The sequence below is a fragment of the Dicentrarchus labrax genome, unplaced genomic scaffold, assembly GCF_905237075.1.
Source record: "Dicentrarchus labrax unplaced genomic scaffold, dlabrax2021, whole genome shotgun sequence".
Classification (NCBI taxonomy): Eukaryota; Metazoa; Chordata; class Actinopteri; family Moronidae; genus Dicentrarchus; species Dicentrarchus labrax.
In genome coordinates, this window is record NW_026136723.1 from 20,036,544 (window position 1) to 20,062,027 (window position 25,484).

The 25,484-nt window shown below is 43.9% G+C and overlaps 1 protein-coding gene across 1 annotated transcript; it reads right to left on the reverse strand.

Annotated features, from left to right (window-relative positions):
• Positions 1-93: 93 nt before the first annotated feature.
• LOC127357888 (adhesion G protein-coupled receptor B1-like) lies at positions 94-23,949 on the reverse strand. Its single transcript, XM_051390444.1, is given in 33 exon segments — positions 94-2,293; positions 2,531-2,581; positions 2,795-2,899; positions 3,019-3,054; positions 3,168-3,790; positions 3,975-4,014; positions 4,130-4,225; positions 4,373-4,544; positions 4,749-4,834; positions 4,947-5,013; positions 5,127-5,196; positions 5,318-5,468; positions 5,613-5,715; positions 5,846-5,949; positions 9,336-9,462; positions 11,656-11,699; positions 12,112-12,214; positions 12,441-12,510; positions 12,598-12,741; positions 13,266-13,374; positions 14,523-14,591; positions 14,773-14,967; positions 15,106-15,212; positions 15,326-15,427; positions 15,529-15,693; positions 15,806-15,970; positions 17,266-17,430; positions 17,885-18,049; positions 18,215-18,313; positions 18,411-18,560; positions 19,364-19,823; positions 19,825-20,269; positions 23,384-23,949. Coding segments are annotated over 32 exon segments (4,584 nt in total). The 5' UTR covers positions 20,068-20,269; positions 23,384-23,949; the 3' UTR covers positions 94-2,095.
• Positions 23,950-25,484: the final 1,535 nt, after the last annotated feature.

The window sequence follows — 25,484 nt, forward strand, 5'->3', positions numbered from 1 at the left end:
GTTGTTCAGAATTACAAGACTTCAGAGAACATGAGATTTAAAGTTGTATTCCACCATTATAATGTGTTTATCAGTCAACAACTGAGGACCACATTCTTCATGTAATATAGATGTTTTTTTATTAGAAATAAGTCACATTCATTTTGTGCTGTGAAAACTGTACATTTACAGGAGGTAAAACAGAACATAAAAAACAAAGTCGAGACAAGAAAATACAAATGGGTATTCAGTACAAGTAACTCGAGGTATGAATCGGGCTGAGGGAAGGACAGAGGAATTTGAAGGGACGGGGAAATTGGCTGGTAGTACATACTATTGAGTTACCGACAAGGTTATCAAAAACACACTGTTACAGAAGACATGAGGTTCAATTACCCCTCGCTACACAGCGGAGAGTAATAACAAATATCCTGAAGCACAGTTTAGAGATATTCATAGGCTATCATTCAGTCTATATAATGTTCGCTTTATAGAAGTACAATTATCTACCTGTCACAGAGAGCTCCAAATATGGAGTCTTGTGCTAACAAATCTCTAGTGAATAAATTCCTTGAATTACTAATACAGATTTGTCATACAATATTCTCATAAAGCATCTATTTGCTCTGTAAATATGAGGAAGATGGTATAAAAGTTTTGAAACATTGGTAAGAAAAAATTCTGCCTAAATCATATCAGTCTTGCTTGAGCATCAAGCACCCATCATATTGCACTATTTCACACTGATGGCTAAAAACACAAATGTGTTGAAGTCTTGAGGACCTGACGCTGCATTGGAAGTCATATCAGCGCCAGGAGCCTCTGCTCGGTCCAAGAGTCCTGCAAGGCTGAGAAACAAAAGGGCGATGATGAAAGGTCTCGCTGACCCCTTGAATCCACATGTACGACATGGAAGAGCCTGCATCTTGTGCCAGCTGAGAGGGGCGGTATATCCTCCACCTCCTCACATTTCCACCCAGCATTTCCTAGAGTGCACTGCTCTTCCTGTGTGAGAGTCTGTGTTCATCCCGGTGCTGGTGTTTTGGTATCGAAGCAGAATGCTGGAGAAACCAGGACATGTTGTAACTAACCATAACCTCCATCACCACTCAGTATTGTTTGTCCCGTTGCAGTCCATATGGGCTCACAACACATTATAGATGCATTGAATCTTTTTTTTGGAGCCTAATGTTGTAGATCGCAGTAGAAAATTAATAAAACTTGTGCCTGACAGTCATGAGACAGGGATGAAAAATTAAAATATAGGCTATAAACTCAATAATGACAATAACAATGATAATCATAACACTGACAATAATCATTATAATAATAATAACCATGGTGATAACAAGAGTAAGAAGCACTATCAGCATGAATAAGCCAGCTCTTTAGTAGAGGAGTTCTCAGTACAGAGAATCTCATGGAAGAGTCTCATTTTAGGCTTTTTGAAGCAGTTCCAGGTGTGAAGCAGCAAACACACGAACCAAAAAAAATAAAACTACCCACGGCACAAAACCAAAACGTGTGCCCATCTACCAAAGTGCAGAGTGTTGGACTCCAAGCATGAAACTGGTCCCTTATGCTCTCTTGCCTTGTCCTATTTTGGAAGGTAGCTTAGCTCGAAGAGGAGCCAAGAGTACAGGTTGTTCCTCCCAAGAAGTAGGGAGAACACACCATGTGTTATATTATTTTATTTTTCTCCAAAGTTAAGTGAAGGAAAAAAGAAGCACAGACATGTTGACCACATCTTCTGAACCCAGGCTGAAGGGTCCAAGAAACTCCAAGTGAAGCGTTAATGGAACCATAACCAGTCCTGGTCCATGGAAACCACCGATCGCTCCACCAACCCTTTGACCTTCAGAGCACTCTGACACGAGATGCTTTAAGTCCACACAGAGAAGCTACATTAAACATCCCATCACCACAACTTACACTCCTCCACCTCTCTTTCTCTCCCTTCCTTCCTGCTCTGGCTGAGGGTTTGAAGACATTGATTCTGGGACCAATTTTCTCACTTTCTTGGTTTTGTTTACTCTATCCATACAGGATACCATTCCCAAACCAAAAAGGTGACCAAGGTGAAATCAGGGGGCTTTGCTAGCCCACCTCTTCCCCCTCAGACCTCTGTCTGCAGGTCAATGATGTCCTGCCCCACCAGGGGGATGGTGGTGCTGGTCTTCTCCCACTCCACAGAGTGCAGCTCCAGAGGTGAGGCAGCTAGGGGCTCCAGGTCTTTACGAACCCATGCAGGGGGTGACTGTGGTATTCCCCGGACTCCCTCCCACGGCCTCTCCAGAGGAGCTTGCTGTTTGTCCTGTTGAAGTACAAAGAGGAGCCAATTTAGAACTGGTGCCACTCATCAGCCCTGAGCAATTCCTGATTTAATCAAAATGAAATGGGCTTCATTACATCAGAGGTGATTTTCTAATAATGAAAGTCATAGTGTCATTTGGGGACATTATTCCTCCATGAGGCAAGTGCAATATCTAATGGTGTGTCTCATCTACAGGCAGTAAATTTTGAGATTGTGAGGTTGTATATAAACACTCACACTGTGGTTCGTTTTGTCACTTCCTCCTGAAGACACACTCCATCTCACAGACTGTAAGAAGGAAGGAAGAAAATACATCCTTATTCAAATGACCTCAAAGTAACGACAACCATAGTTCAATACACAAATGACTGGTTGTTTTCTAGGGTCATTTTAACATCAAAGAATCTCTTTTAACATTAGAATTGCCTCTGTTATGTTTACTCTTACTGTTTTCCTGAAATTATGGAAATGGATGATGAGCATAATATTATCTTATGTTACCTTGCTGTCAGAGGCAGGTGACTCTCTGTCTTTCTCAGCATGATGTAGCTTCCTGTTTAGGTCCTGGAACATATTCTGGTGGCGTTTCTTTGTGTGCATTATTTTCTAGAGAAGACAAAGAAAAGAATATTTTACTCTCAAAATTAATGCTTGCTACAACACCTTTAATGTAAATTATGGGTCATTTATAATGTTTTTTATAATGTTATTTAAACAATATTTACCTCAAAGTCTAACTCAGCATAACGGGATTTCTGTCTCTGCAAAGAAGTAGAAAGAGAAAGACAGTTGGTTTAGTTTCAGATACACATTAGATGCACAAGAATGCATAACGCTATCGGGGAAGAGGTCACACTATTTCATTTCCTCCTACCTCCAAGGAGCTCATAGACAGTGTAGAGATGGTCTCACTCTTGGACATCATGGAGTTCATGGACTCGAAGGTGTTCTCCAGGCTGCTGTGGGTGATGTGAGACTCACTGGACATGTTATGGATGTTCTGGATGGGCGAGTCTCTCTCTGAATACGACACGCTGACCTGGTCGGGGTGGATTGACTTCATCCCGAAGGCAGCCTGGGGCTCAGCAAAGGGCCCGCTGAGGTGCATCAGTCTGGCCTGTGGCAGCTGCTCCACGCTGATGTTATACTTTGTTGGGTCATCTTTGGGCTTGGACCTCAAGGTGGAGGTAGTGTTGGGCATGAGGACGTAACCGCTGCCGTCAGACATGCTTCCCTCGGCCTGAGCCCGAGCGAGATCGACGTCCAGCTGGCTGAAGAGCTCACCCTCGCAGACGTACACGGGTTTCCCGCAGGATGGGTCGACTCCTCCCGCCAGACGGCTCTTCTCTCTCTTCAGGGTGAGGGTGTGGCTGGAATATTCGGGAACTGCCTGCATGTGACTCTTACTGGGGTTGGATGGCAGGGTGTGGAAGTTGGAGCCCATGGGAAGAGGCAGCTGAGGAGGAGGCATCTTCTCTTCAGAGGAACTCTTCATTCCTTTTAAGAAAGAAGGTAAAAGAGAGTTAAAAAATAATAAAGAACCAAGCCATGTCTGAAAAATTGGTTTAATAAATATGTTGTCTTTTTATGTGTGATTGGATGTGCAGGGTTCACAGAACTGAAATGCAAATGGAAAAATGGTTAAGAGCAAGAGTGAAAGGTTGATGTAAAAGGGGCTTACCTTGTCTGCTTGAATCTCCATCCTTTTCGTTATCAGACTGCTGATAAAAGAATAAAAAATGTTCTATCAGTGCTTAATCTATGCACATATTCATTTAGGGATAAAATGCAAGAGGCACTCAAGACATTAAAAAGGCAATAAGCCAAGAAATTTACCATAAGCTGGGTGTGGCCATTGTGATGGGAACTGCCAGAGTCTCCATTGCCGTCGTCCTTGCGGTCGACTACCCTGCACTTTACAGCTTCTTGAACCTAATGGGTGGAGGGAAAAATTCAGGGAATTGCATCCAGACCACACTCCATGTAATCTCACAAATAAAAAACAAAACAAAAAAGAATAAGTTGCCTTCTTATTTTAATTCCTGTGACTTTATCTCATCTAAATGTTTTTTTCCCTACCTCTCTACGCAGGATGCAGTGAACCATGACGATGATGAAACCCTCCAGAGAGTCGAAGACGGCAAAGAGGATCTGAAAGAGGGCTGAGCGGCGGTCAGTGATGGCGAGGACAGCGGACATCCATGTGAGGGCTAAGAGGGGCAGAACCACGCAGGAGCTCCACAGTGATGCCCTGCAGGGTGAGAAAACAACAGATTAGACACAACTCACACAGGCTGCAATGGACTTCTGCTTCTCTACTGGCAGAGCTCTATTCACTCCTGTTGTTTGATTGTGAGGCTTGATATCAAAGCACATCATCAATATACCTGTAATGGCACTGATGAGGGCGATAAGCACAATACTCTGGTGTACGGAGAAGATCAATAAGACCTACCCGGCTCTCTCCTTCAGCTTCACATCGGTGATGCCGTCCTTGGATACCAGCTTGTTGAAGACCAGAATACCAATGACCATATTCACCTGTTTGTAAGAGAGAAAAAAAACATGGATGAGACAATGTAATAATAGGTAATGCATTTACAAACAGACAAGGTATTGTGATGGATTGGGACGTCAAAGTCAGAATACGTACCAAAACGACAGCTGCAGCAGGGCCAACAAAAGAGTAGAGGAGTCCGCCCTCAAGAGACAGCCAGCAGCTAGAAAAGAGAAGGAGGAAGAATATTAATGCTTGAGCTAAGATGAAGAGCTTTTCAGAATAAATGCAGAGAAAAGAGAAGGCCTAAAAATTGCAGACTGAGACTAGACTTACTAGTTGACAGTGCCATATCCCTTAGCTTTTGTGAAACCCACAGAGACAGCCACCACCAGTGCAGGAAGGCCTGAAAGATAGAAAATATGCAAAGGTGAGGGGGAAAGTTAGGAAAAAAAAGCTTTTGAGAGAAGTGATGCAACAGAAGTGGCAAAAAAGGGAGAGATGAACATAAAGACAGGTGCTCTTACCCCAGCCTAAGCATAAGAAGCGTTTGCGGATGATGCGGTTGCGCAGACGACCAGTGACAGCCATGTAGGACTGCCAAGCTTCTGTCAGCACCCAGCAGAAAGAGGAGAGGAAAAAGAAGTGCAGGAGAGCAGCTACAAGAGTGCACACCACCTGTGGGAGCCCAGAAGGAAGGGGAGATAGAGAGGAAAGATGAGAAATCTGTGTCAGTGGCGCTGCTACTTCCAAAATCCCTAAAGCAGTGAGTTTCAGAGAGATTTAAAAGAGAGGTTGGGATTGGCTAGAAGAGTGCTTTACCTTGTTGCGAGCCTGAGTTTGTCCAACAAGAATGAGGGCATTGGAGCAAATAATGGAAAGGCAGAAGTTGATGAGGATAACGGAGCGCTCGGAGCGGATGTACCTGGAGTTTTGAAAAGGGAGAAGAAAAGAGTAAGTTTAGGGATGAGTAGGTAGAGTAGAGAGAAGCAAGAGCACACAGCTTGTAACGTTCGAGGCTGACATGACTGGACTCTGCTCGTAGGGCTACTTACTTCCACACAGAGACGTAGATGATGATGAGGAGCAGCAGGGTGAGAGAGGAGACCCCACAGCCAACGATGAGAGTCACGGACGGGAGCAGTGCCTTGTCCATGATCTACAGAGAGGAGACAAGACCAAACATGCCGCTTAGAGCTGATTACAAACACACACACACACACACACACACACACACACATATTCAGGCAGAGGGGAAACCAGCGCTGAGGTCTAGACACACACACATATGCATGTGCTAGCGAAGCCTCTGGGCGTGCGCTATCTGGAATAGCAGACAGCTCCCTGTAGGAAAACAGTTGAATGGCACAATCAGGCCACGGCTGAGGCAAGGTGACCCCAAGGTGAACATGTCAGAAAGATGGAGCGGCAAACTAAACAAATGGTCAGGGTCACTGCGTTTCTACGATGAGCTTTTGAGTCAGCAAATGAGGCGAGGAGGACACTGCACATATATCTCTCTCAACTAAGCAAGTAGGGGGGTTGTTCATTTCCCAGGGGCAGTTCAGGGGGGTTGCTGTGTTCAGTCATTAGTTTGAGCTCTTACAGCAACCTTCTCATTATTGACAGACATCCTGAGCTCCTCTTTTTCTCTCCCTTTTTGCTGTGTTTTAGCATTTTCTTGCTATGTCTGTGTTTTTGTGCCAACCAGCAGCTCCTTGCCCATCCCTGCAGGAGTGAACAGGTGGACCATTATCACTTGTGCATTAATCTGCCACCACCTGCCCTTCTGATCTCTGACAGCAGCTTAGCACCTGCCACTGCCAGCGGCGGTGACCGTCCCATGTTTCAAACAGCCCTGGCACCAAACCTCTGGTGGTCAGACTGAGGAGGGATTGTCTTCCCTGCTGCTCATTCACCTGGAGGGCCGACGGGTCACTGCTGCACACACAAATCTCAGCTCCTTGAGACTTCACAAAGGCCTCGCCACCTGATTAACACACCTACAAACCCCCAGCAGCTAATTTTGTGGTTTTACTGCATCTACAATCTGTCTGTCTCACACCTACTCTTTAATAGGGTTTTGAGTTAATCTAACACCTCTGATCAAGTTGTCACCACCACAAAGTGTGTAGAAAATCATTTCTACAGATGAAGCCCTCACTGACAAATGGTGTGATTGCATTTTTGATAATATGTTGAGGGAGAAAAAGGCGAGAAAGGACTAAGTGGCTCCAAAAGGTGAGTGAGAAAATGTCCAGAAATATAATAAATCTGCAGGTATCAACTTAGCACAGATAGAGGAGAAAGAATAAACAACACTTTGGCCTTCATTCGATTTATGATGATCATAAATTCTTGCAAGGGCATGTGAAGCATGGCTTCTAATACGTTTGCCACTGTTGATAGTGTCTCAGAATTTATAGTAAAATACTGGACTTGAAGGATTGTTCCTCTCCATCCCAATATGTGCTCCACATAGGCTTTTCTGATATCAAAGCACAGCTGGTGAAGTCCGGCCTACGGCAGCCAAAGACTAATTTAGTGTGGCAAATTTTTTTTCAAAATCTATCCAACTACATCAGAAGCGCCCCAAAACAGATGGCAGATAGCAGAGCTTTGAGCTGTCTTTTTGCTTCAGCCTTTACCGAATCTAGGGAAGGAAAAAATAACAAGGGCGATACAGTATGTTCTGTTCCCTCTTTTCCCAATCTCTATATCTGGCTTGATGCTTGCACCATGGGCCTCTCAGTGAAATCCAGACAGCCAGTTTGACCTAAATATGAAGCATGTCTTCTGCCTGTCCTTGACCGAATCGCATGTTCTCGTTTTGAATAAATCTAAGGGCAGGTAAAGGAGGAGGAATGTGCAGAGAAACCGTTAACCAGTACACTTTTCCTGCTGTTTTTTTCTTTTTAGAATTGATTACCCCAGTGGTCAAGGGCATCTGCTGTATTAACAATGTGGGCTGCTTCTGCTGGACCATCATGTTTCCATCACACATGATGCTACAGGACTCCTGAAATCGGACCATATCGAATGAGACCTAACACACTGCAGTATGTGGCTGTTTTTCACATCTCCTCTCTCTCTGCCTCTCACTGGTTCCTCATACAGCTTGCAGAAAGACATTATTGAAAATGTCCACAGCACACATCAAAGGATGGATGGAGATGCGGGCGGGTGTGGGGAGGGGGGGCATCAATGCATGACCAGACGTCTGTCTCTCATTGGTCCGCCTCACTGGCATTGGCTGCTGTGGCCAAAGAGGAAGGAGGAGGAGGAGGAGGATGAGGAAGAGGGGGGGGTGGATGTAATCGAGAATTCAGAGATATTGGCAGACGGAATGATTGCCGCAGCTGCCTTTTTACTGTCGCGGGAGGTTGAAAAGAAGGGGGTATGTGCAGCCTATAACAAATATGGGAGGCGCTGTTCAGACTGGCATAAACAAGACAAATCAAATGTACGATGTAAACAACAGGTTGGGGGGAAAGATAAAGACGAGGCTGACTGGGTTCAGCAGCAGAAAAACACTGCAGTGCAAATTCATAAGCTGTTTTGCCACCGACTGCACACCAGATACCTTTGGAAAATGACCTAAATGCACATTGAAAATATACATTCCCTCACACTAATAGACATCTGTTGATTGCTTTTTGTTTGCAGCAGCAATCAGATGCACAGCAGAAGTGGACAGGCAATTTCCTCTGTCCTAGGGGGCTGTTCAGAGTAGAGAGGAGAGAGGAGGGAGGAGGGGGCTGTGTGTGTGTTTTTTTTCCTCAGCATCTCAGTTATCAAAAATCACACAGGCCGAGTTCGCGCTGCAGAAGCCGTTGCCACGGCAACTGGAGGGCGAGCAGCTTTGAAGGCAACGCAGTCTACGGGGGAAAATTACACATTGTCTTTGCGCATGAAAATACAACGATGCGTAATGATAGATTTCAGTATTCAAAGCATCCGGTGCGCAAAAGTTCCGATGCACTGTTTACTTAGCCTTACATGCATTCTTCCAAAATCATGCATAATCGGAAAATAAATGCAAACCAAGATTACACAATCAGCAAAAAAGTCATTTAGAGTGATTCAATTAATAATTTGGGATCAATGCTTCTTAATTTTCACGCAATAACCTACATAAGATATCTCCCATAGCTTGCGATAATATTTATTGTGTCAATTACGCAGCTAATTGAAAATGAGCATCAAATTAACAAGTTCGTGCAAAATCGACCCGCCAATGTGCCGTTCATTATGTTCTCATTTTAAAACCTAAACGCAATTCCTTCACATCAACGTGTTGCTCGGTTATTTCCCCTCAATAAAAAAAAAAAAAAGAAGCCAGGCTGTAATTCTCCGATCAGCGGCACCTGCACGGAGACAAAGAGCTGCTGGCAGGCAGCGCTACGGCAAACCTGCTCGAAAACAACAAGTACCATACGCTCCCACTGCACCGCATTCACACACACACACACACACTGCACGAAACATTTAAGACGAATTGTGTACAAAAAACAACGACACATTGTGAAGAGACAGAAGACTTACCGAGTCGAAGTTGACGCGCGCTAAAATGGCGAAGGTGGAGAGGCTGTCACACACGCATTTGGTTCTGAATGAATGAACGGGGACCGCTCTGCAGCTCCGAGCAGACCAAGATCCAAGCAGAGAGGAACTGCACAAGGAAGGAGAGGGAAAGGCAACGACGGGTTAGGAGAGGAGAGATCTGACAAATCCCTCATGTGAATGTCTCTTACTGACATTTTACTCATATATATGGTGAAAATATATATTTAGAATATTCTACTTATGGTAAGCCCCACCAGGACTCAGATTTAAAAGAGCCCAATACAGACAAAATGCACATTGTTTTACATTTTTATATACTGTTTAAATAATGAAATATTAGTTATGTGATCCAGTGTGAGAACAATAAATATTATTTCATATAACCTGAGGTGCTCAGCTGCATCTCAGGAAAGCCTTGATGGTGGCATTTATGTGATTAATAGCCATATGTACCATGATTAATGATGATAGGCCCCCATAAATCTCATTATTAGCATAATCTGTATTCTTTCATGCTATGGGCAATCTTTACTCTGTAGATATGAGATTATTGGCAACACTTGCCCAGTGCACTAGGGACGAAGAACAACGTGTTCCCTCTTTTGAAAAAGAAGGAGGGGAATGTGAACACAATCTGAATTATGATTATTTCACCATATTGAGGAAATCTACACTCCAAGTGACTTTTGTTCGTATTTAAAAAGTGATTTTTGACCGAGTATATGTTCAATATCTCAGTACACAATACTGTGACAAGTCTGATCAGACAGAAAATAGAGAAATTATATTACAAACATAAACTGAAATCAATAATGAGGCCATCTATCAAATGAGATGCACTTCTGCAGATCACTGAATCTGCAGTATTTTGCTCAGATCCTGTTCTAAGAGATTTGCCAAACAAATCTGAGACCTTTGTGTGTAAGCAGCATTAGGAGCAGATGCCAGAAAGCACAGAGGAGGTTAAGGCAATGAGCAGCAGCCTCAGGCTCTGACTGACTGGTGCTTACAGAGGGACATTATAGCCAGCAGGTCCAGGCTGGTACAGAGTGTCATGGTCACTCGGCCACAGGGCAAAATCATTATGGCAGTTAACTGGGAAGGCATCTAAGCAGGCTTGGCTGCACAGTGTTAAGTGTTCTATGTTCGAGTTGTCATATCATGCAGATGGGTTAAATGATGTATGATGCAAAGTAAGCCAAAAAAACGTGTGGCCCTGTAATTTGTTTCCTGTCTCGTTGTTTTAATGTCACAAAAAAGCTGCAGAGCATTTGTATCTGTATCCATCTGGCAAAGATCACTGGTGGAGAAGCTAATGGAGCACTTCCTCTGATCAGACATATGCGGCTCTGCAAACATGCATTGACCCCAAACTCTGCCATCAGCCAGAGCTTCCTCCTCTGCCATTTCCACTGACTATATCCTCCCATTAATCACATCCGCTGTCAAAAATGAATCTAATTTGACTAGAGGCACAATGCCCTCCCCTCCCAAAGCATAAGAGTTAATTACATTTTCTCCTTCGATTCATTTTTGCTTTTGCTCATGCATTGACTCTGGTTGTTATGTGAAAAGGTGCGGGGGGTATCTGGATGCAGGTGCATTTTCATTTCTTATCTGTCCTCCACAAGTGTACAAATCTATCTAAATGCAAATGGTCCACCTGTGTATTCTTCAGGAGGGCAGAGTGGGCCTGGGGCTGATTGATCCAGACCAGGCCACCAGAAGCTCCTTCCATAAGTCATTCAAATGCATCTAAGCATCTTTAAAAACTCCCACGTGCCATAACCATTAACCTCGGCAGTGACATATGAACATGACTTAGAGGGCGAGGGAGGGAGAGCTGCCATTGTCTTAAGATTGACAATCTGCAGTGTGACCTGTAGGGACACTGCAATGAATTTACTCACTGATGTATGTAATGAGGTTTGAAGTGTTGCCTGTGTATTTTTCTCTCCTCAGGAAGTGGTTCTTTTAAAGCGATGCAGGAGACTGTGAGAATGAAGTGAAGTGTCGCTCAGCTAGAACCACTGTAGATCACAGGTTCTGTGTGCAGTAAGTGTGTCAGACAGCTAAGCGAGGCCTGGTGCTACTGGCTGGGAGACATTTTTGCTCTGTCTATGGTGAGTGTAGGTCTAGGGGGATTGAATGTTCATATGCAATGACAGATGCATAACTGAAGGGACCTCGGCTACAACAACAAGTGCCAGATCAGCTGACAGAGGCCACTCCGAACATAGAATAGATGTGTGTGATTATTTGGTGCATATTAAAGAAAAAAACTGTGGTCAACACTTACGTTTCACTCTCGTCCCATGAGAGGCATGTCTCATTCATAGTACCCTGCAAAAGAGAGGCAGATGGAGAAGTCAGTGTGAGGAATCTCTGCAGAAAATGGAAACGTGTAGGTTGGGACGTGTACTATAAACGTGTGAGATGCAACAGCTTGCTGCCAGCCACCTGCCCACATTTCTCACCACCCTCCCCCGTAATACATGCACGTAACTAAAAACAGCCCCTTATCAGCTGCAGAGACTAATTACTGCGCATGATTTCCCATCATTGCCAAGTGACCGATTGGTTCTGCTGTGATCTTTGCCGGGTTTCAACTGACACAAGTATAAGTAAAAGTCACAGTGTCACTGCAAATGTCAACAAAATGTCAGGCTCTGTGTACTGCGGTGAGCAAACAGCCAGAGGGGGGCTGATATTTTTTGTAAGGCTCCATTAGATTGGGTAACCATTAGGGACTTACATTGTGGAGGTGGGGGAACTCAATCTCAACAGGGGATGACAGGAGATTTGGGGTGGGGTTGACGATCACTGTCACCACCTTGGAGTTGAGGAGGGTTGTGTTACTGTGGAGAAACAGCAAATTACACAGGGAGTGTCATCCACATGAGAAATTATAGTTGAATGAGGTTTAACATGAGGTATCTGCAAGGCCTTACAATAAAAATTGGAAATGAAAATGGGAATATAGGTAGTAGTGATTCTTTCAACAAAGGGCGCCATCTTGTGACGACAAAATATATTACATGGAAGGCCAGTTACATACATATAAATGCAGAGCAAGTGTATTACCTCTGGAAGGACAGAATAGAAGCAAGGTTTCTGTAGAGGACAATGCCAGTTGCAAAAGCATCGTTGCCATCTGGAAATAACAAAATGTCTGCTTAGACTCACATTCACAAAACTGCACATTGGTTGATTTTAGAGCATCGTGTTTGTTTGATCTTACCAGTCTGTTCAATGGACAGAGCATCACGGGACACAGAGATCTTCTCCTCAGAGGTCCTGACCCAGTCCAGCATGCCCCTCCAGCCCTTCAAAGGGAAGGTGAAGTTGGAGCTTGTAGTTGTTGGGCGCTTGTGGATGCTCAGCACTGAGAAGGACAGAAATTGACCGGGGCTTTGTTAGTGAACAGCAATTAGAGGTCATCTAGTTTTATACATTTATTTTCTACACTGTGTTGGTTGAAGAATCGTCTAATTCTAAGGACATTTTGGTTTCATGCGTCATGTGTATCTGAATCGTCATTACCTATTAAGTCCTGTGAAAATGTCACCCACACTAAGCCAAAATGGTCACACAAGTCACAGTGTGACTTTTCAGAGTGACTCAGAGTGTGAAGTTTGCAGTAATTACAGTATTTGACAGATTGATAAGTTTGTGTAAAAGCTATATATGTGTTGTGCCAAATATGCACAACATCTTAGAGATGACACATGTAATATGGTATAGCTGATGGACTTGACACGGTCAAAGTGAAAACTAATGCATTCTGCTGCTGCTTATATGGACTCACAAGTGAGATTAAGATTGATGCACTCTCTGTGCTGGAGAAAGGACAGATCATTCTGACTAGACATGAGCAGAGAGCAGCTGGCAGAGGAAATTAGGGCTCACCTAAATTCTCTGTGACTTCATAAATGTCCTGAAAGCCGCTCATTTGCATAGCGATCATGTTCACAGAGTCCTCAACAAGGCGCAGGAACTCCTTAATGCTGGCACCCATCTGGATAAAATCAAAAAAAGTAGAGAAAAGGAGGAAGAGTCAGACAGAGAGAACATAAGGGAAAAGGACAGGGGCATATTTATGAAGTTTCATTATATGCAATTTAGACAATTACTATAATTGAGTGCTTGGACAAGGCTGCTGTTATATGCCCATATATAGGTTTCCTATCCCTTTGTCAGTCCAGCCTGTACTCCTTTCAGACCGCACAGCAGTGGAGTGAAAAAATAAGGGAAAAAAATACACTTCTTGCTGCTATGCAACCTCAGAACTTCCTTAAGGCCATAAATGGGCAGGCTGTTGATTCATACTCTGGTTTTTCTGTCCTCTCACTTGCTGGAAGGGAGGGCTGCCTGACTTGCGTGTCTCTGACGCAGAACTGCAGCGATGTGGGCGCAAGGTGTGTGCTTGTATGCAATGTGCTGTCTGTGTCCCCTTACAACTGCTATTGGTATGTAGGATGGCATAGAGACTCACAGATTGCAAAGTGGGCGTAGTGATTCTCCCTGATTCAATCTCACTCTTTCTCTCTCTCGCTGTCACCTTGAAGTGTTCACCTTCTCTTGTTGCAGTGGCCTCGGTAATTCACAATCCAGTTTTCAATGTGTGCACACAAATATGTGCTTACTCTCTGCAAGTGGGGGTCTTTTGTTTGTTTGTCTAACTTTTCTACACTTGCTTATCTTTCTCAGGGAACTTGATTACTGTTTTTTTACTCCCTGTAGCAAGGGACACCGATTTTGTTTGTCATAAACAAGCAGAAGAAATCCATCAACAGGTGGTCAAACGACTCAAAGTTCTGTTTAATCTGTTGTAGGAACAATTTATGAATTAATCTAAAAAAGTCAGGCAGAACTTGATGATAAGTTGAGCTCTAGACATGTAATTTAATGCTTTAAAGCTTTTGGTGTCACACTGTTATTCCATTCTAATCCAATGTTTGGGTGAGTAAAAGGGCATTTAGGAGTGCTAATCAGTCAATCATTGATACTCTACCCACCCCCTTTAACTTATCACTCTAATTTCTCATACTCACCCCAGCAACCCTCTCCATGCACATACTCATCCCATCACAAGAACATCAGTGTAAGAGACTTATTTTCTCCTCTGTTCACATTCACTCATACATACACCCTCTTATCACGTACCAGTTGCGCCTCTTCCCATTTGTCACGATGTTCCTCCTTCAGTAAGTTGCTGATGGTCTGGACGTAGTTCTGCAGATCATTAAATGGAGGCAGAGGTGTTAGGAAGATACAAAATTCAGCCTAATTAGAAACTATTTTTGGTCAGAGAAGCATGACAGAGAGTGATATATTTATTTTTTAATATATGCCTAACATATTGTTGAAAATAAACCAATCCTTTCAGTTGTTAACTAAAAAGGTTTCAGCTTACCTCAACATCAGCATTGTTCAGTTTCATTATGGTTGCCTTGTACAGTTCAGTGGTGTTCTTCAGGATTTCCATGACAGCCAAGAGGTCGCCGCTGTACTTGGCCCCTTCATCGGAGGAGACTCTCAGGCGTGAAATCACCTCAGCGACCCCATCCACACTCTGCCCCATCTGTGCTTTGGAAATGTAGTCCCTTGACTACAGAAGAAGAGTCAAGAGGTTAATCTGAATCTTTGACATTCGCTGGTTTGACTTCACTACTGGGAAATTAGCCATATGAGGACACAGCAGATGAGGCATTTTGCATTTTAATTAGGGCACGCTTTTGGGGCTTACCAGCATCTGAATGTTCTCATAGTTCTTGGAGACACACTTGATGTGAGTTGGGCTTTCCCAGGAGGCAAGACCTACAGCATCCAGGGTGCACCGGCGCAGAATAAGACCTGTTAATGAGACAAAGTACATACTTGTAGTTGGTATAATTGAGGATAATAAACAGTAAACTCTGTCCAAGGAAAACAGACAAAGCCTGTCGCTGTCTTCTTTGTCACTGTACCTGCAGCATCAGCAGGGCAGGCAATGGCAGCCATGTCTCCAGCGGGGGTTTTCTTCCACACAACATCTCCAGTGTTCTGCTCAGGGCAGATCTCATGGGGCTCTAAAAAGTTACAAGGATGAATAAAAGGATAAGTAATCTCATTCTTTATTAAACTGTATTGTTGTGTGGCCACTCTAATCCATTGTAATGGAGTCACTAACCAGGGCATCTCTTCTCATTGCAACGCTTCTGCTCTCCCTTTTCACCGGGGCAAGGTTCTCCGCCAAAGAAAGGACCTTCACAAACTCTCTGTCTCTGCTGGATGCCTCCACCACAAGTCTTGCTGCAGCTGCTCCAAGAGCTCCATGAATGCCAGCGTCCATCAACTAAAGACAGAAAATATTTCACATCATTATCTCTGGACTTTGATATGTCTAATGCATTTCTTTTTTATTTGGATAGTGAATCTTCAATATGGGAATTTAGTTTCTTTTTTACCGGGACAATCTTTCAGGAAGCAGTTAGATGTCTCTTTCCAGCCGCCGTGGCACTCAGAGCCTCCGTATGATGGACCATTGCACTCCCGTGTTCTCTGCATGGTACCGTTGGAGCAAGAAGCAGAGCATGTGCTCCAGGCAGACCACTCGTTCCAGGATCCGTCCACTAGAGGGAGGCAGAGGAACAAATATCGCAAGAGAGTTACAGGGAGTGCAAGGACAAGACAGACCCTCAAGCCACAGGCATCACAGCTCACTCACTGATGCTATTAACATTTCACATGACCTACTTCAGCTGAGCTTAAGTGAAACAGAAAGTTGAAGCTCAGTTATCTGTCCTTCAAGTCCTAAGATTTTATGTCCTTATGAGTAATATGAGCATCGTTTAGTGCACTTGACTCTGTTGGGAAAAGTACTATTTTCTAATAAAAATCATGGGACAACAAGAGACCCATCTTTTTTAAAATCTCATTGAGAAACAATTATGCTGTATACTATACTTAAAACAGTTTTAATAAAGGACAAAAAGGCATGCCAAATAAGAAGGAATAATGATTGACCTTTCATATCCACATTCAATTTTGGGGTATAACAACCTTGAAAAGATTTTTAAAAAATCTATTACTTTTGCAATTAAAATGCTGCCTTGCAAGATGGTAAAATAGATTAAATAAAGTGCATAGTATTAAAAAAGTTAGATTGCTCAAAATAAAAAAAATCTCATGCTAAATGGGCTATTAAGGACGACTCAATTTTCTGAGCCTTTCAATTTCAAATGAAATGTGTAATCATCTCTCAATAATGACTTTGCCTAACAACCCATCCTCAGTTTCAGACATCAACAGTAATTCAGCTGTGGCTCATAGAGACATCTGCTGATGGCAGCATGCAATTGCAACAAGGAAATATAATATGTTGTTTAGATAAAGAAATCACACATGTGAATGATAATAATGATAAAAACTGGTGTGGAAAAGTGGCAAAAAAACTAACTGTATAAATTGCAGCTGTGACTTCCAAATGAGTTTAAAACGTTCAGCACAAGAGTAGGTGGCACAAAAGGGAAGAACTAAGCTTCTGATATATTGAGTGACCATGAGCACAGTATGAGTCACCAGCAGTTATTATACAGTCACTGACTAATGCCCACAGTGGCTTTTATTCTGTGGATGCGTCAGATGTAATGTCAACCTGCCACTGCAGTTGCTGTTTATGATGGTGGTGATGCCAATAAGTGTTTTAATTGTCTCTCATATATGAATCAGTCAACTGAAGGGTCAAGTACGGTAGTAAAAGAACAAACTGGCACATAAAAGCAATAATAGGTGTTTGGAATTTTTGGAGTAATGAGGTAAGGAGGTTTTATGTACAACTTTTTTATACATCATCATCAAAAATCTCAGTCAAGTCAGAAAGTCAGAAATTAAAAGATTATTTTAAATCCTAAAATCCTTGTCTCACCTGGGCAGACAGCGATGTTGCAGAACTTGGTTTGTCTTGTAGGGCCGCGGCAAGGCTCTCCTCCATTCTGGGGCAGCTTGCATATGCGGCTACGGTCACGATAACCCCGGCCACATGTGGATGAGCACAGGCTCCAGGGGGTCCACTCATCCCAAGCACCATCCACTACACATGGGTAACACAGAGGGATATTTTGATGAGGGAACTTATTATTTTGTTTAAAAAATGAGCAACTAATAATTTGAATCCACTTCACGTTTCAGTCAATAAACCACAGGCACATTCAGGCAAACTTTCCACTAGGTGGGGCAGTCCTCCACACAATCCCTGAGATGCAGCCCTAATTTAGTGCTATTAGGAAAATTAACTTGATATTGAATTGAAGCCTCTTTTCCACAATCCAAATCTTGGATTGATTGTGAAAGCTCAAAATTGTCTCTTCAACTTCAACGCTTCTCTTTATCTACTCTTCCTTTGTGACTGGTGCTGTATAAAGGGAAATCATTAAGGGATAATGGCTTTTACCTCTTGTCCATAGAATAGAATTTTTGAGATCACACTCTTTTTCTCTTTTGTCCCCCGTCAGGCTCACATTAGAGTGGAGAAACTAGGCACTCACCAGGGCAGACAGCTGTATTGTTGCAGGGCCGGTTCTCACGCAGCGGTCCGGTGCACTGGGTGGTGAAAGGGGAAGTAGCACAGACACGAGTACGGCTCTGCCAGCCCTCTCCACAGGTGATTGAACAGGAACTCCAGGAGGACCACTCATCTGTCTTAGCATCTACTATGGAAAAAACATGAATTACAGGGTCAGTACACCACCTTCTGCTAGCTTCTGTTTTTTTTTTGCAGTAAGCCATGTATTTTTTTAATTCACATGTGCAATATCTGCATTATGTATGAATAAATAACTATTTACCATACTATTAACAAGAACTTCCTATCTCACCTGTTTGGGTTGCAACAACTCCATGGTTAGAATCATCAGCATTATCTTTCCTCATCCCAACAATGGCACGCAGACCCTGGCTCCTGTTGCGCTCTTTGCCTGAGAGAATTGGAAAATTGCATGATTATTGCATTGAATCTCAGCCACCTGCAGCTGAGTGCTCCCAACTAAATGACTAAATGACTGGTGTGCTTACCAATGCAGGGCTGAGGGTTGCAGGCACGCCCTTCTTCAACTGTTCCTGTGCACACACTGTCCTCAGGCTGGCAGCCTCGGCTGCGCACCTGGACTCCGCCACCGCATTCCTGGCTGCATACTGACCAGCGTCCCCATCCAGCCCAGCCCTCTGCAGGAAGAGAGAAGAAGAGGAGAGATATTGAGCAAGGTGGAAAACTGATATTGTTGCAAGAAATGGCAGTAATCGAGCAAAAGCTTAGTTGGGTAAAACTTGACTCATGAACCTCATGACTCATCCTCCCTCTGTAAAGTTCAAATACTCTATAAGAACAGGAAGTGACTAACATTTGTTTTATGTGCTGAGAATGTGCAAGGACGAGTCTTTGTGAGCACTCAAGCCGATGGATGTTCCATTTTAATTGTTTGCTTTTAACCACTTGGTGTGAACCACAGCAGAGCGGTGTGTAAGGCCGACAGTCATGTTGCTATGGCGACCACAAGAGCTGCACTTCGATTTCCGCTGCCGGCTGACTGTGAGGTCTTTGTGCTCTTACCCCCCCCCAACTTAACACACAAACATACCCTCTATCTCTCCCCAAAACCCAGACTTGTTGCCAAGCATTTAACCTAACACAAAATGGAGAGCTGGGGATGTGTGCAGTTCTGGCAGTCTTGCCAATGAGGCCTGAAGATGCACCGACAAATTTCTCTAACACTTTTGATTTACTTTTCATTACTTTGTGGCAGCGGAGTGCACATCCGCCGCCTGCTCTACAGACATGGATAATTACCCTCCTTAGCTACTAAGACACAAACACTCAGTGATAACAAGGCTGGAGACTGCCTGTAGAGCTGTGGGGGTCCTGGAGAACATGAGCCCCCATCACATTTGAGGTGAGATGTTTGGACATCATTTTCTTTCACATTTTGAGTACTTTGGAGGTAAAGCAACCAAACATGTTACAAACTTACTGATAATCTCAGCATCACGTCCGTTGTCTCTTGGAACAGGGAGGCATTTCTCAACGTAGATACCGCCCCTGTAGCAGCTTCCTGGCTTCCTCTTTGGTGCCTCCCAGCACTGGCAAGGTGTGTTCATGATGCCACAGGGATAATCATGGGTACTGCTGGACAGGCACTTCTCAAGCCACTGGCACAACATCTGGCAGGCAGGCATACTTGGGTTCCTCTTCCCCACAACCAGAAACTCAGCCTTGAACTCACTGACATCATTCTGCCCATCCATGATCTCCAGGCCGTTTCTTGGGGCCACCTTGCGGATCTGCAGGAACTGCTTGCTGGACTCCAGGTAGGTGACAGTGGTTGATGCGTCGCACAGCCTGACAACCTCGTCGAAGCTCTCCATACCCAGGTAGGTGCGGGAGGTCTCGATAAAGGAGTCGAACTGGAAGGTTCTGATCTGGCCGGGGGATGCAGGAGTCAGTCGGCTTGGTGATTTTCATGTAGACGGTGTAGCGGCGGGGATCAGGGTTCTGCAGGGTCCAGGAGCATGGTGTGGAGGGCAGGGTGGTTGTAGAGGAGAATACACCAAAGAAGCGACTCTGTTCCAGGGTGGCGCAGGTGGCAGAGGCAGGGCCGGAGGGAGTGCAGGAGGTCAAACCGAAGAAGAGCAGTACGAGGGCCACACAGGGGCCGGTAAGAGCTGACCACGCCATTGGGTCGGCTTTGATAGACGTTGGTGTCGTTGTTGTTTCTGTGATTGTTGGTTTAACCAGGTTGTTTCTTTGACTTCTTTGTTGCAAGTTACTGCACTTGTTTCAGATCTTTTGACTTATCAATGAAACCCCTCTGAAGAATTGCTGGATTTGCAGGTTTTAATGCACCAGACAATATATCATGTCTGTATCAGCGAGGGAGCTGCACAGAAACAGAGAATGAAAGAGAGGAAAAAATCTGTCAGTCAGCATGCTCCAACATCGAAATAATCAGATATCAGTATGCAGGATAAGAGCTTTCTCCAAATTAAATGCCTTTTTTGTTCCACAATATTCATGAGGTGCATTTTAATTGGACCCATTGTTGAACTTATATTTATGCATCAGGGAATTGCCTCTGATCAGTATCATAGTGTTTCAGGGCAGATTGAATGATCTAAAATGCCTAGTTCTTCGGGACATAATTGCTCTGGCACTGCAATTACAGTCCTTCACAGCAGGCTGGTATCTCCAAGCTCTTGCTCTTTCCTCCCACACACTGAACTAAACCGCGAATCATGTGCGTCAGTCTGACGTCCATAGAAGCATTGCCACTGGCAACCACAGACGCTTATTAGTTCCGTTATTTGTGCAATGCACTCCTCCTATTGAGTGGTAAACAAGAGACATGGTTAGTCTGTGTCCATGGAGAAGTGTGATTACATACTCTGCTGTGGAATTTCAAAAATTGCTTTAGGAGTCTCTCCTGCATTGCATACCAAAGCATAAAGTCAGATGAAATATGCATCTAGAGTGACAAATGACAGTCACTCTTGCACATTAATCTAAATGCATGCATGGTGATGAAGATTCAAACTCCTCAAATAATGCATTTTTATGCTACTCTGCAGAGAGGCTACATGCATTCAAATGAATCATCCACAGCAATGTTTGCTTTAGTTGTCCCCATATCACTCATCTTGCAAACATGATTTATGCAGACTTAACTTAAGAGACTCTGACTATTGCCATTGAAGTACTAACTCTGCATGAAGGTACAATATCAAGGTGCCTGTACACAACTGGACTGGCTGAAATAATGGGAGAGGCTCCTTGGAGCAAAGATGGCAGGAGGAAACACTGTTGCTCAGCAACATCTTTCATATGCATTCAGGATTATTTTTCTGTCTTCTCATGTTATTCTTCTTATTTTTTACTTTGTCACTGATTACTGTCAAGAGGATGATTTGTATGAAGGAGCCTAAGGTGGTATTTGGCAATAAATGTATTTTCTCTATGTGACAGAAGGGTTAATCATAAAAAAGGGGCAATGCAGAGACACAGCAGCAGAATGTATGCCTATAGCGACATTCACTTTGAGAAGCACCTGCACTTTTCAGGCGGAGAACTCATAATTACGTTCCTCACATCTCTTTTCACATCTCTCTGCCTCCCTCTAACCCTCCTTCCCCTCTCTGTGAGCAACACAGCAAAGACCTCTGCTTTGTGTAGGTGGGTGTCTCTCTCCCGCCTCTCAACAACCGGAAGCTCCATGAATGGGCATCTGATGAGGCACACAGTGAAAAGAAAGAGCTCCAGCTGTCGTAGGAGAAATACATGGTCTCCCAACACCCCCCACCCCCCCGCCCTCCTCTCCACACACACACCGTCAACCTTTCTGTCCCTTTCTCTTGCTTGTCCATTTGCTGTCGTCAACAACATTTCTGCAAAGCAGTGGGCCGTTTGTTGTTATGGTGACAGGGTTTATTTTTTGCAGATCAGGGTGAAAAACAGTAAAGAACTGCAAAATTACCATCAGTGACACGCTCTCTATTTATGCTGGCGTGCACAGTTTTAAAGTAGCCTGCCTCATCACAGATACAGAAAGCTTTTCATATCAGGTGTATAACCAAGAGAACTAGACTACACTATTAAACAATAAGAAATGTGCAGGCATTTGATGAGCTGTGACACTGTCACTGGCTGCAGATGGATAAGTAGTTTGACTACCTAAACTGAAAAGCTGTGAAAAGATATATAAGACAGCTTGAAGACAAACAGTTGAATTTCCTCTGATGCATACACCTGGAAGGCTGGTAGATTAGTTTCTTCCCCAGTACGAACTTAAAGTGGGACAATTGAGCTTTTCTGTCTGAATGTTTCATTCCGTATGTAGTTGTGAGTGCAAAAGATAGAGAAAGACAGACAGTTGATCACCTTTTTGTAACCTCAATCTTTTCTTTGCAAGCCGTTCACTTTTGTTGAAGTAAACTAAAGAAAAGCAATCTTTGCAGCCATTACAGGTCATTCTTCATCCACAAATTGCTCGCGCTTTTTCTTTTGCTCTGCCTGGTGCAGATACTTGCACACGTGTGCAAGAAACTAGACCACTGGGTAGATTTGTTGCAAATCCATGTGACAGCAAAAACAACGAAAAGCAAAACTAAACAAATGACTGCAGATTGCTGACAGCAACCCCTTGCATCTTAGGATAGAGTTTTAGGAATGTGTGTTTGTTCAGAGTAAGACAAAGGATTAAATTATTAGCAAGCTATTGCTTGTCAGGCATTTAAATGAATTGGTCATTGGTATCTCTATGATGAATTCTATGCTGCAGGAGTCTTGTCTGATCTGATACAAGCAGAGCAAATCAAATCCAGACTGTTAACTGATTGCTGTTCAAGTCTGTAAAAGCCTTCATTCATTTAAACACCTGCAAGGAGTTGACATTATGAAGCATACTCAGTTAACAGCAGATGCCTTGTTCGAAACTTTATGGATTTGCATCGTGCAGGTCATAATATTAAAACTTCTTCCAGAATCTGTCAGTGCAATCTTAAGATACAAGCAAACCAGAAAGTTACATCGAGCAACCTGTTGCCACGATCTAACTTTGTGATGCTGATCGTTCACGTCGCCTCATCCAGCGGCATCACATAGCACTAATACTACTAATAGTAGCCTACATAGGCGGCAATATTGTACTAGAACTTTCGAAACAGACATTACGGGAACAATCACTGTTTCTGACATAGCTATGCAACAGACGCATGTTGCTCGAACAGTTGAGCAAAGAAGGAGCAGGCTGAGACTTGAGAGAGAGAGTTTCAGCACCACGGACAGCGACAGACAGTTCAGACAGTCAAATCTGCAGAAACAAACTGAGAAGCTGCAGGACAACATTCATATACATCACTCATGCTCACATTGTAACTTTTATGGTCCGTACATGAGCACATGGCTCTGTATGAAACATACAAACGGCAAACCCGTATTCACAGAAACACACATTTAAAAGTAAAAGCATAGACATAGAAAGCTCGTCGTCTTTCCTTACCTGGAAAACGTTTCTTTGAAGTCTTGTCAGTGGCTCTCTATCCGGTCGCCCAGGTGCGTTGGAGCTGGGCTCGGGGTAGCAGCTGCTGAGTGTGTACTCAAAGTCTGACTCGACTCGAAGTCTTCAGATCTGAGCTCTGGCCAAAACCTTCGCAGTGTTTGAAGCCGCTGAAAGGATGCGCCAGGTCCAAGCTCGACCCCAGACGGGTCGATCCCAAGTTTCAGTGCAGTCCACTCTCACAAGCAAAGAAAAATATAGTGACTCTACCAAACTCCAAAGAGTTTACTACCAACTTTGTTTAGCTGCTATGTCCAGAGAAAACTGGCGTATAGCGGAGTGACAAATTGGTTGTATCGGAGCTCCAGCAGACAGTCCGTAGAACCAAACGCTTTGGTCTCGCTTGTCTTTTCTCTCTAAGCTCCAGTATAAATGTTGGTACTTCTACTCCCGGCTTCGGAGTCTTCTTGCTTGTGGTCTTTGCACTGCAAGTGGGTCCAGTCTCAGTGTAGCTTGTGGCCTGCTCTTGGAGGTATATATCCAACCCCGCCCCCCCTGCTCCAAGTTGGAGTCAGTGCGTGGATGGCGTACTGAAGTGAATGAGACAGCACCAAGACGAGGGGGGAGTGTGCGGGGGAGAAAGTGTTTGTGTGCGCGCGCGCGTGTGTGTAAGTGTGAGAGTGACTGTGTCAGCGCACACGGAGGAGGGAGGAGGGAGGAATCTGAAGAGAGGGGAGGGATCTGTTCAGGGAGACAGAGACAAACGATTATGAACACCAAACTACGCAGATATCAACGCAGAGCCAAAGGTACCGGAAAGAGGATCAGCGGAATCGGTGTGCATGCACGGGGATGAAATAAAAGAGATGAATAGTCATCATGTTAACACGGCTGAGATTACTTTGCACAGAAAGGTTTAGTTATGGCAACGTGGAGATATATTAATTATGGAATTATATTATGATAACTCATGTGTTAATTGATAAGCAACAGTGCTGCTTTTTGTGTTTCATTCAATACAACATTTAAAGACAATTAAATGGATTCAGGCTCACTCGCCAGTTTACTGGGGGGCATAAAGGGATTGTCTCCGCTTTCAGGGGTTAATTAAAAGGCAATCGAGGTCATTAAATGGCCATGAGGGGTTTTTGTATACTCAACCGTGCAGAAGGCATGACTGACATAGTGTCAGGTTCTCCACGTCCAATTAAAAGTAAAGGTGAAGTGCAGACGGTGCAGTAATGCAGGAGAGGAAACACACAGGCGTGCACTCCCTCCCTCCCTCTGTCTATCCGCCGGTCCCCCCTCTGTCTTTCTCTCAAAAACACACACATTCACATACACAAACACACTCTGTGCACACAGGAATAGGCGTCACCCCTCCATCCCTCCCTGCTTCCTCCTCTCTCCCTCTCTCTCTCTCACACACACACACACTCTCACACACACACATCTCTCCGGGGATGTGGGCGGATCTGGGTAGTTCTCGGAGTGTGAAAGGGATAACCTAACGTGGGTGTCTGCATGTTGGTGTGGTGCTGCTCACTCAGTTTCTCTTCTAGCCAAGCAATAGGAGAGGAAGAGAAAAGAGGAAGAAAAAAAAATCTAGAAATAAACGAGTAACTTCCCAAACAACGTGAGTCAGAAAATGTAAAACAGAAGAGTTGATTACGAGTGATCATCAGTCATTGTCTTTCCTCAATATTGCCCCTCAGTTTCCTCAATAAAACAGAGCCTGGTAGGAGTGAAGAGTCATGCTGTGGCGTGTTGTGGTGACATGAGAATTTTTAGATCCTACGTCGTGTTGGGGAAATTACTGTATACTTTACAAAGCAACATTAAAAAGTAATTTCCTCCCCCTTTAATTAGCTTGCCAGGTACATTTAAAGCAATGTGAAATCACAGATTCATAGCATGCAATCGCACCAACGCAGGAGTTAACGTGACCTAATAGCTTAGTGGTTAAGGTGACCCCTCAGGACTAATATTTTTCTGCATCATCTGGAAAATATGCTCTATTTTCAGCACATGTGCCAAATTTAAACACACCACACAATTTATGCTATTACAGAGCCACAAATCTTTTTACAACATTCAATAAATA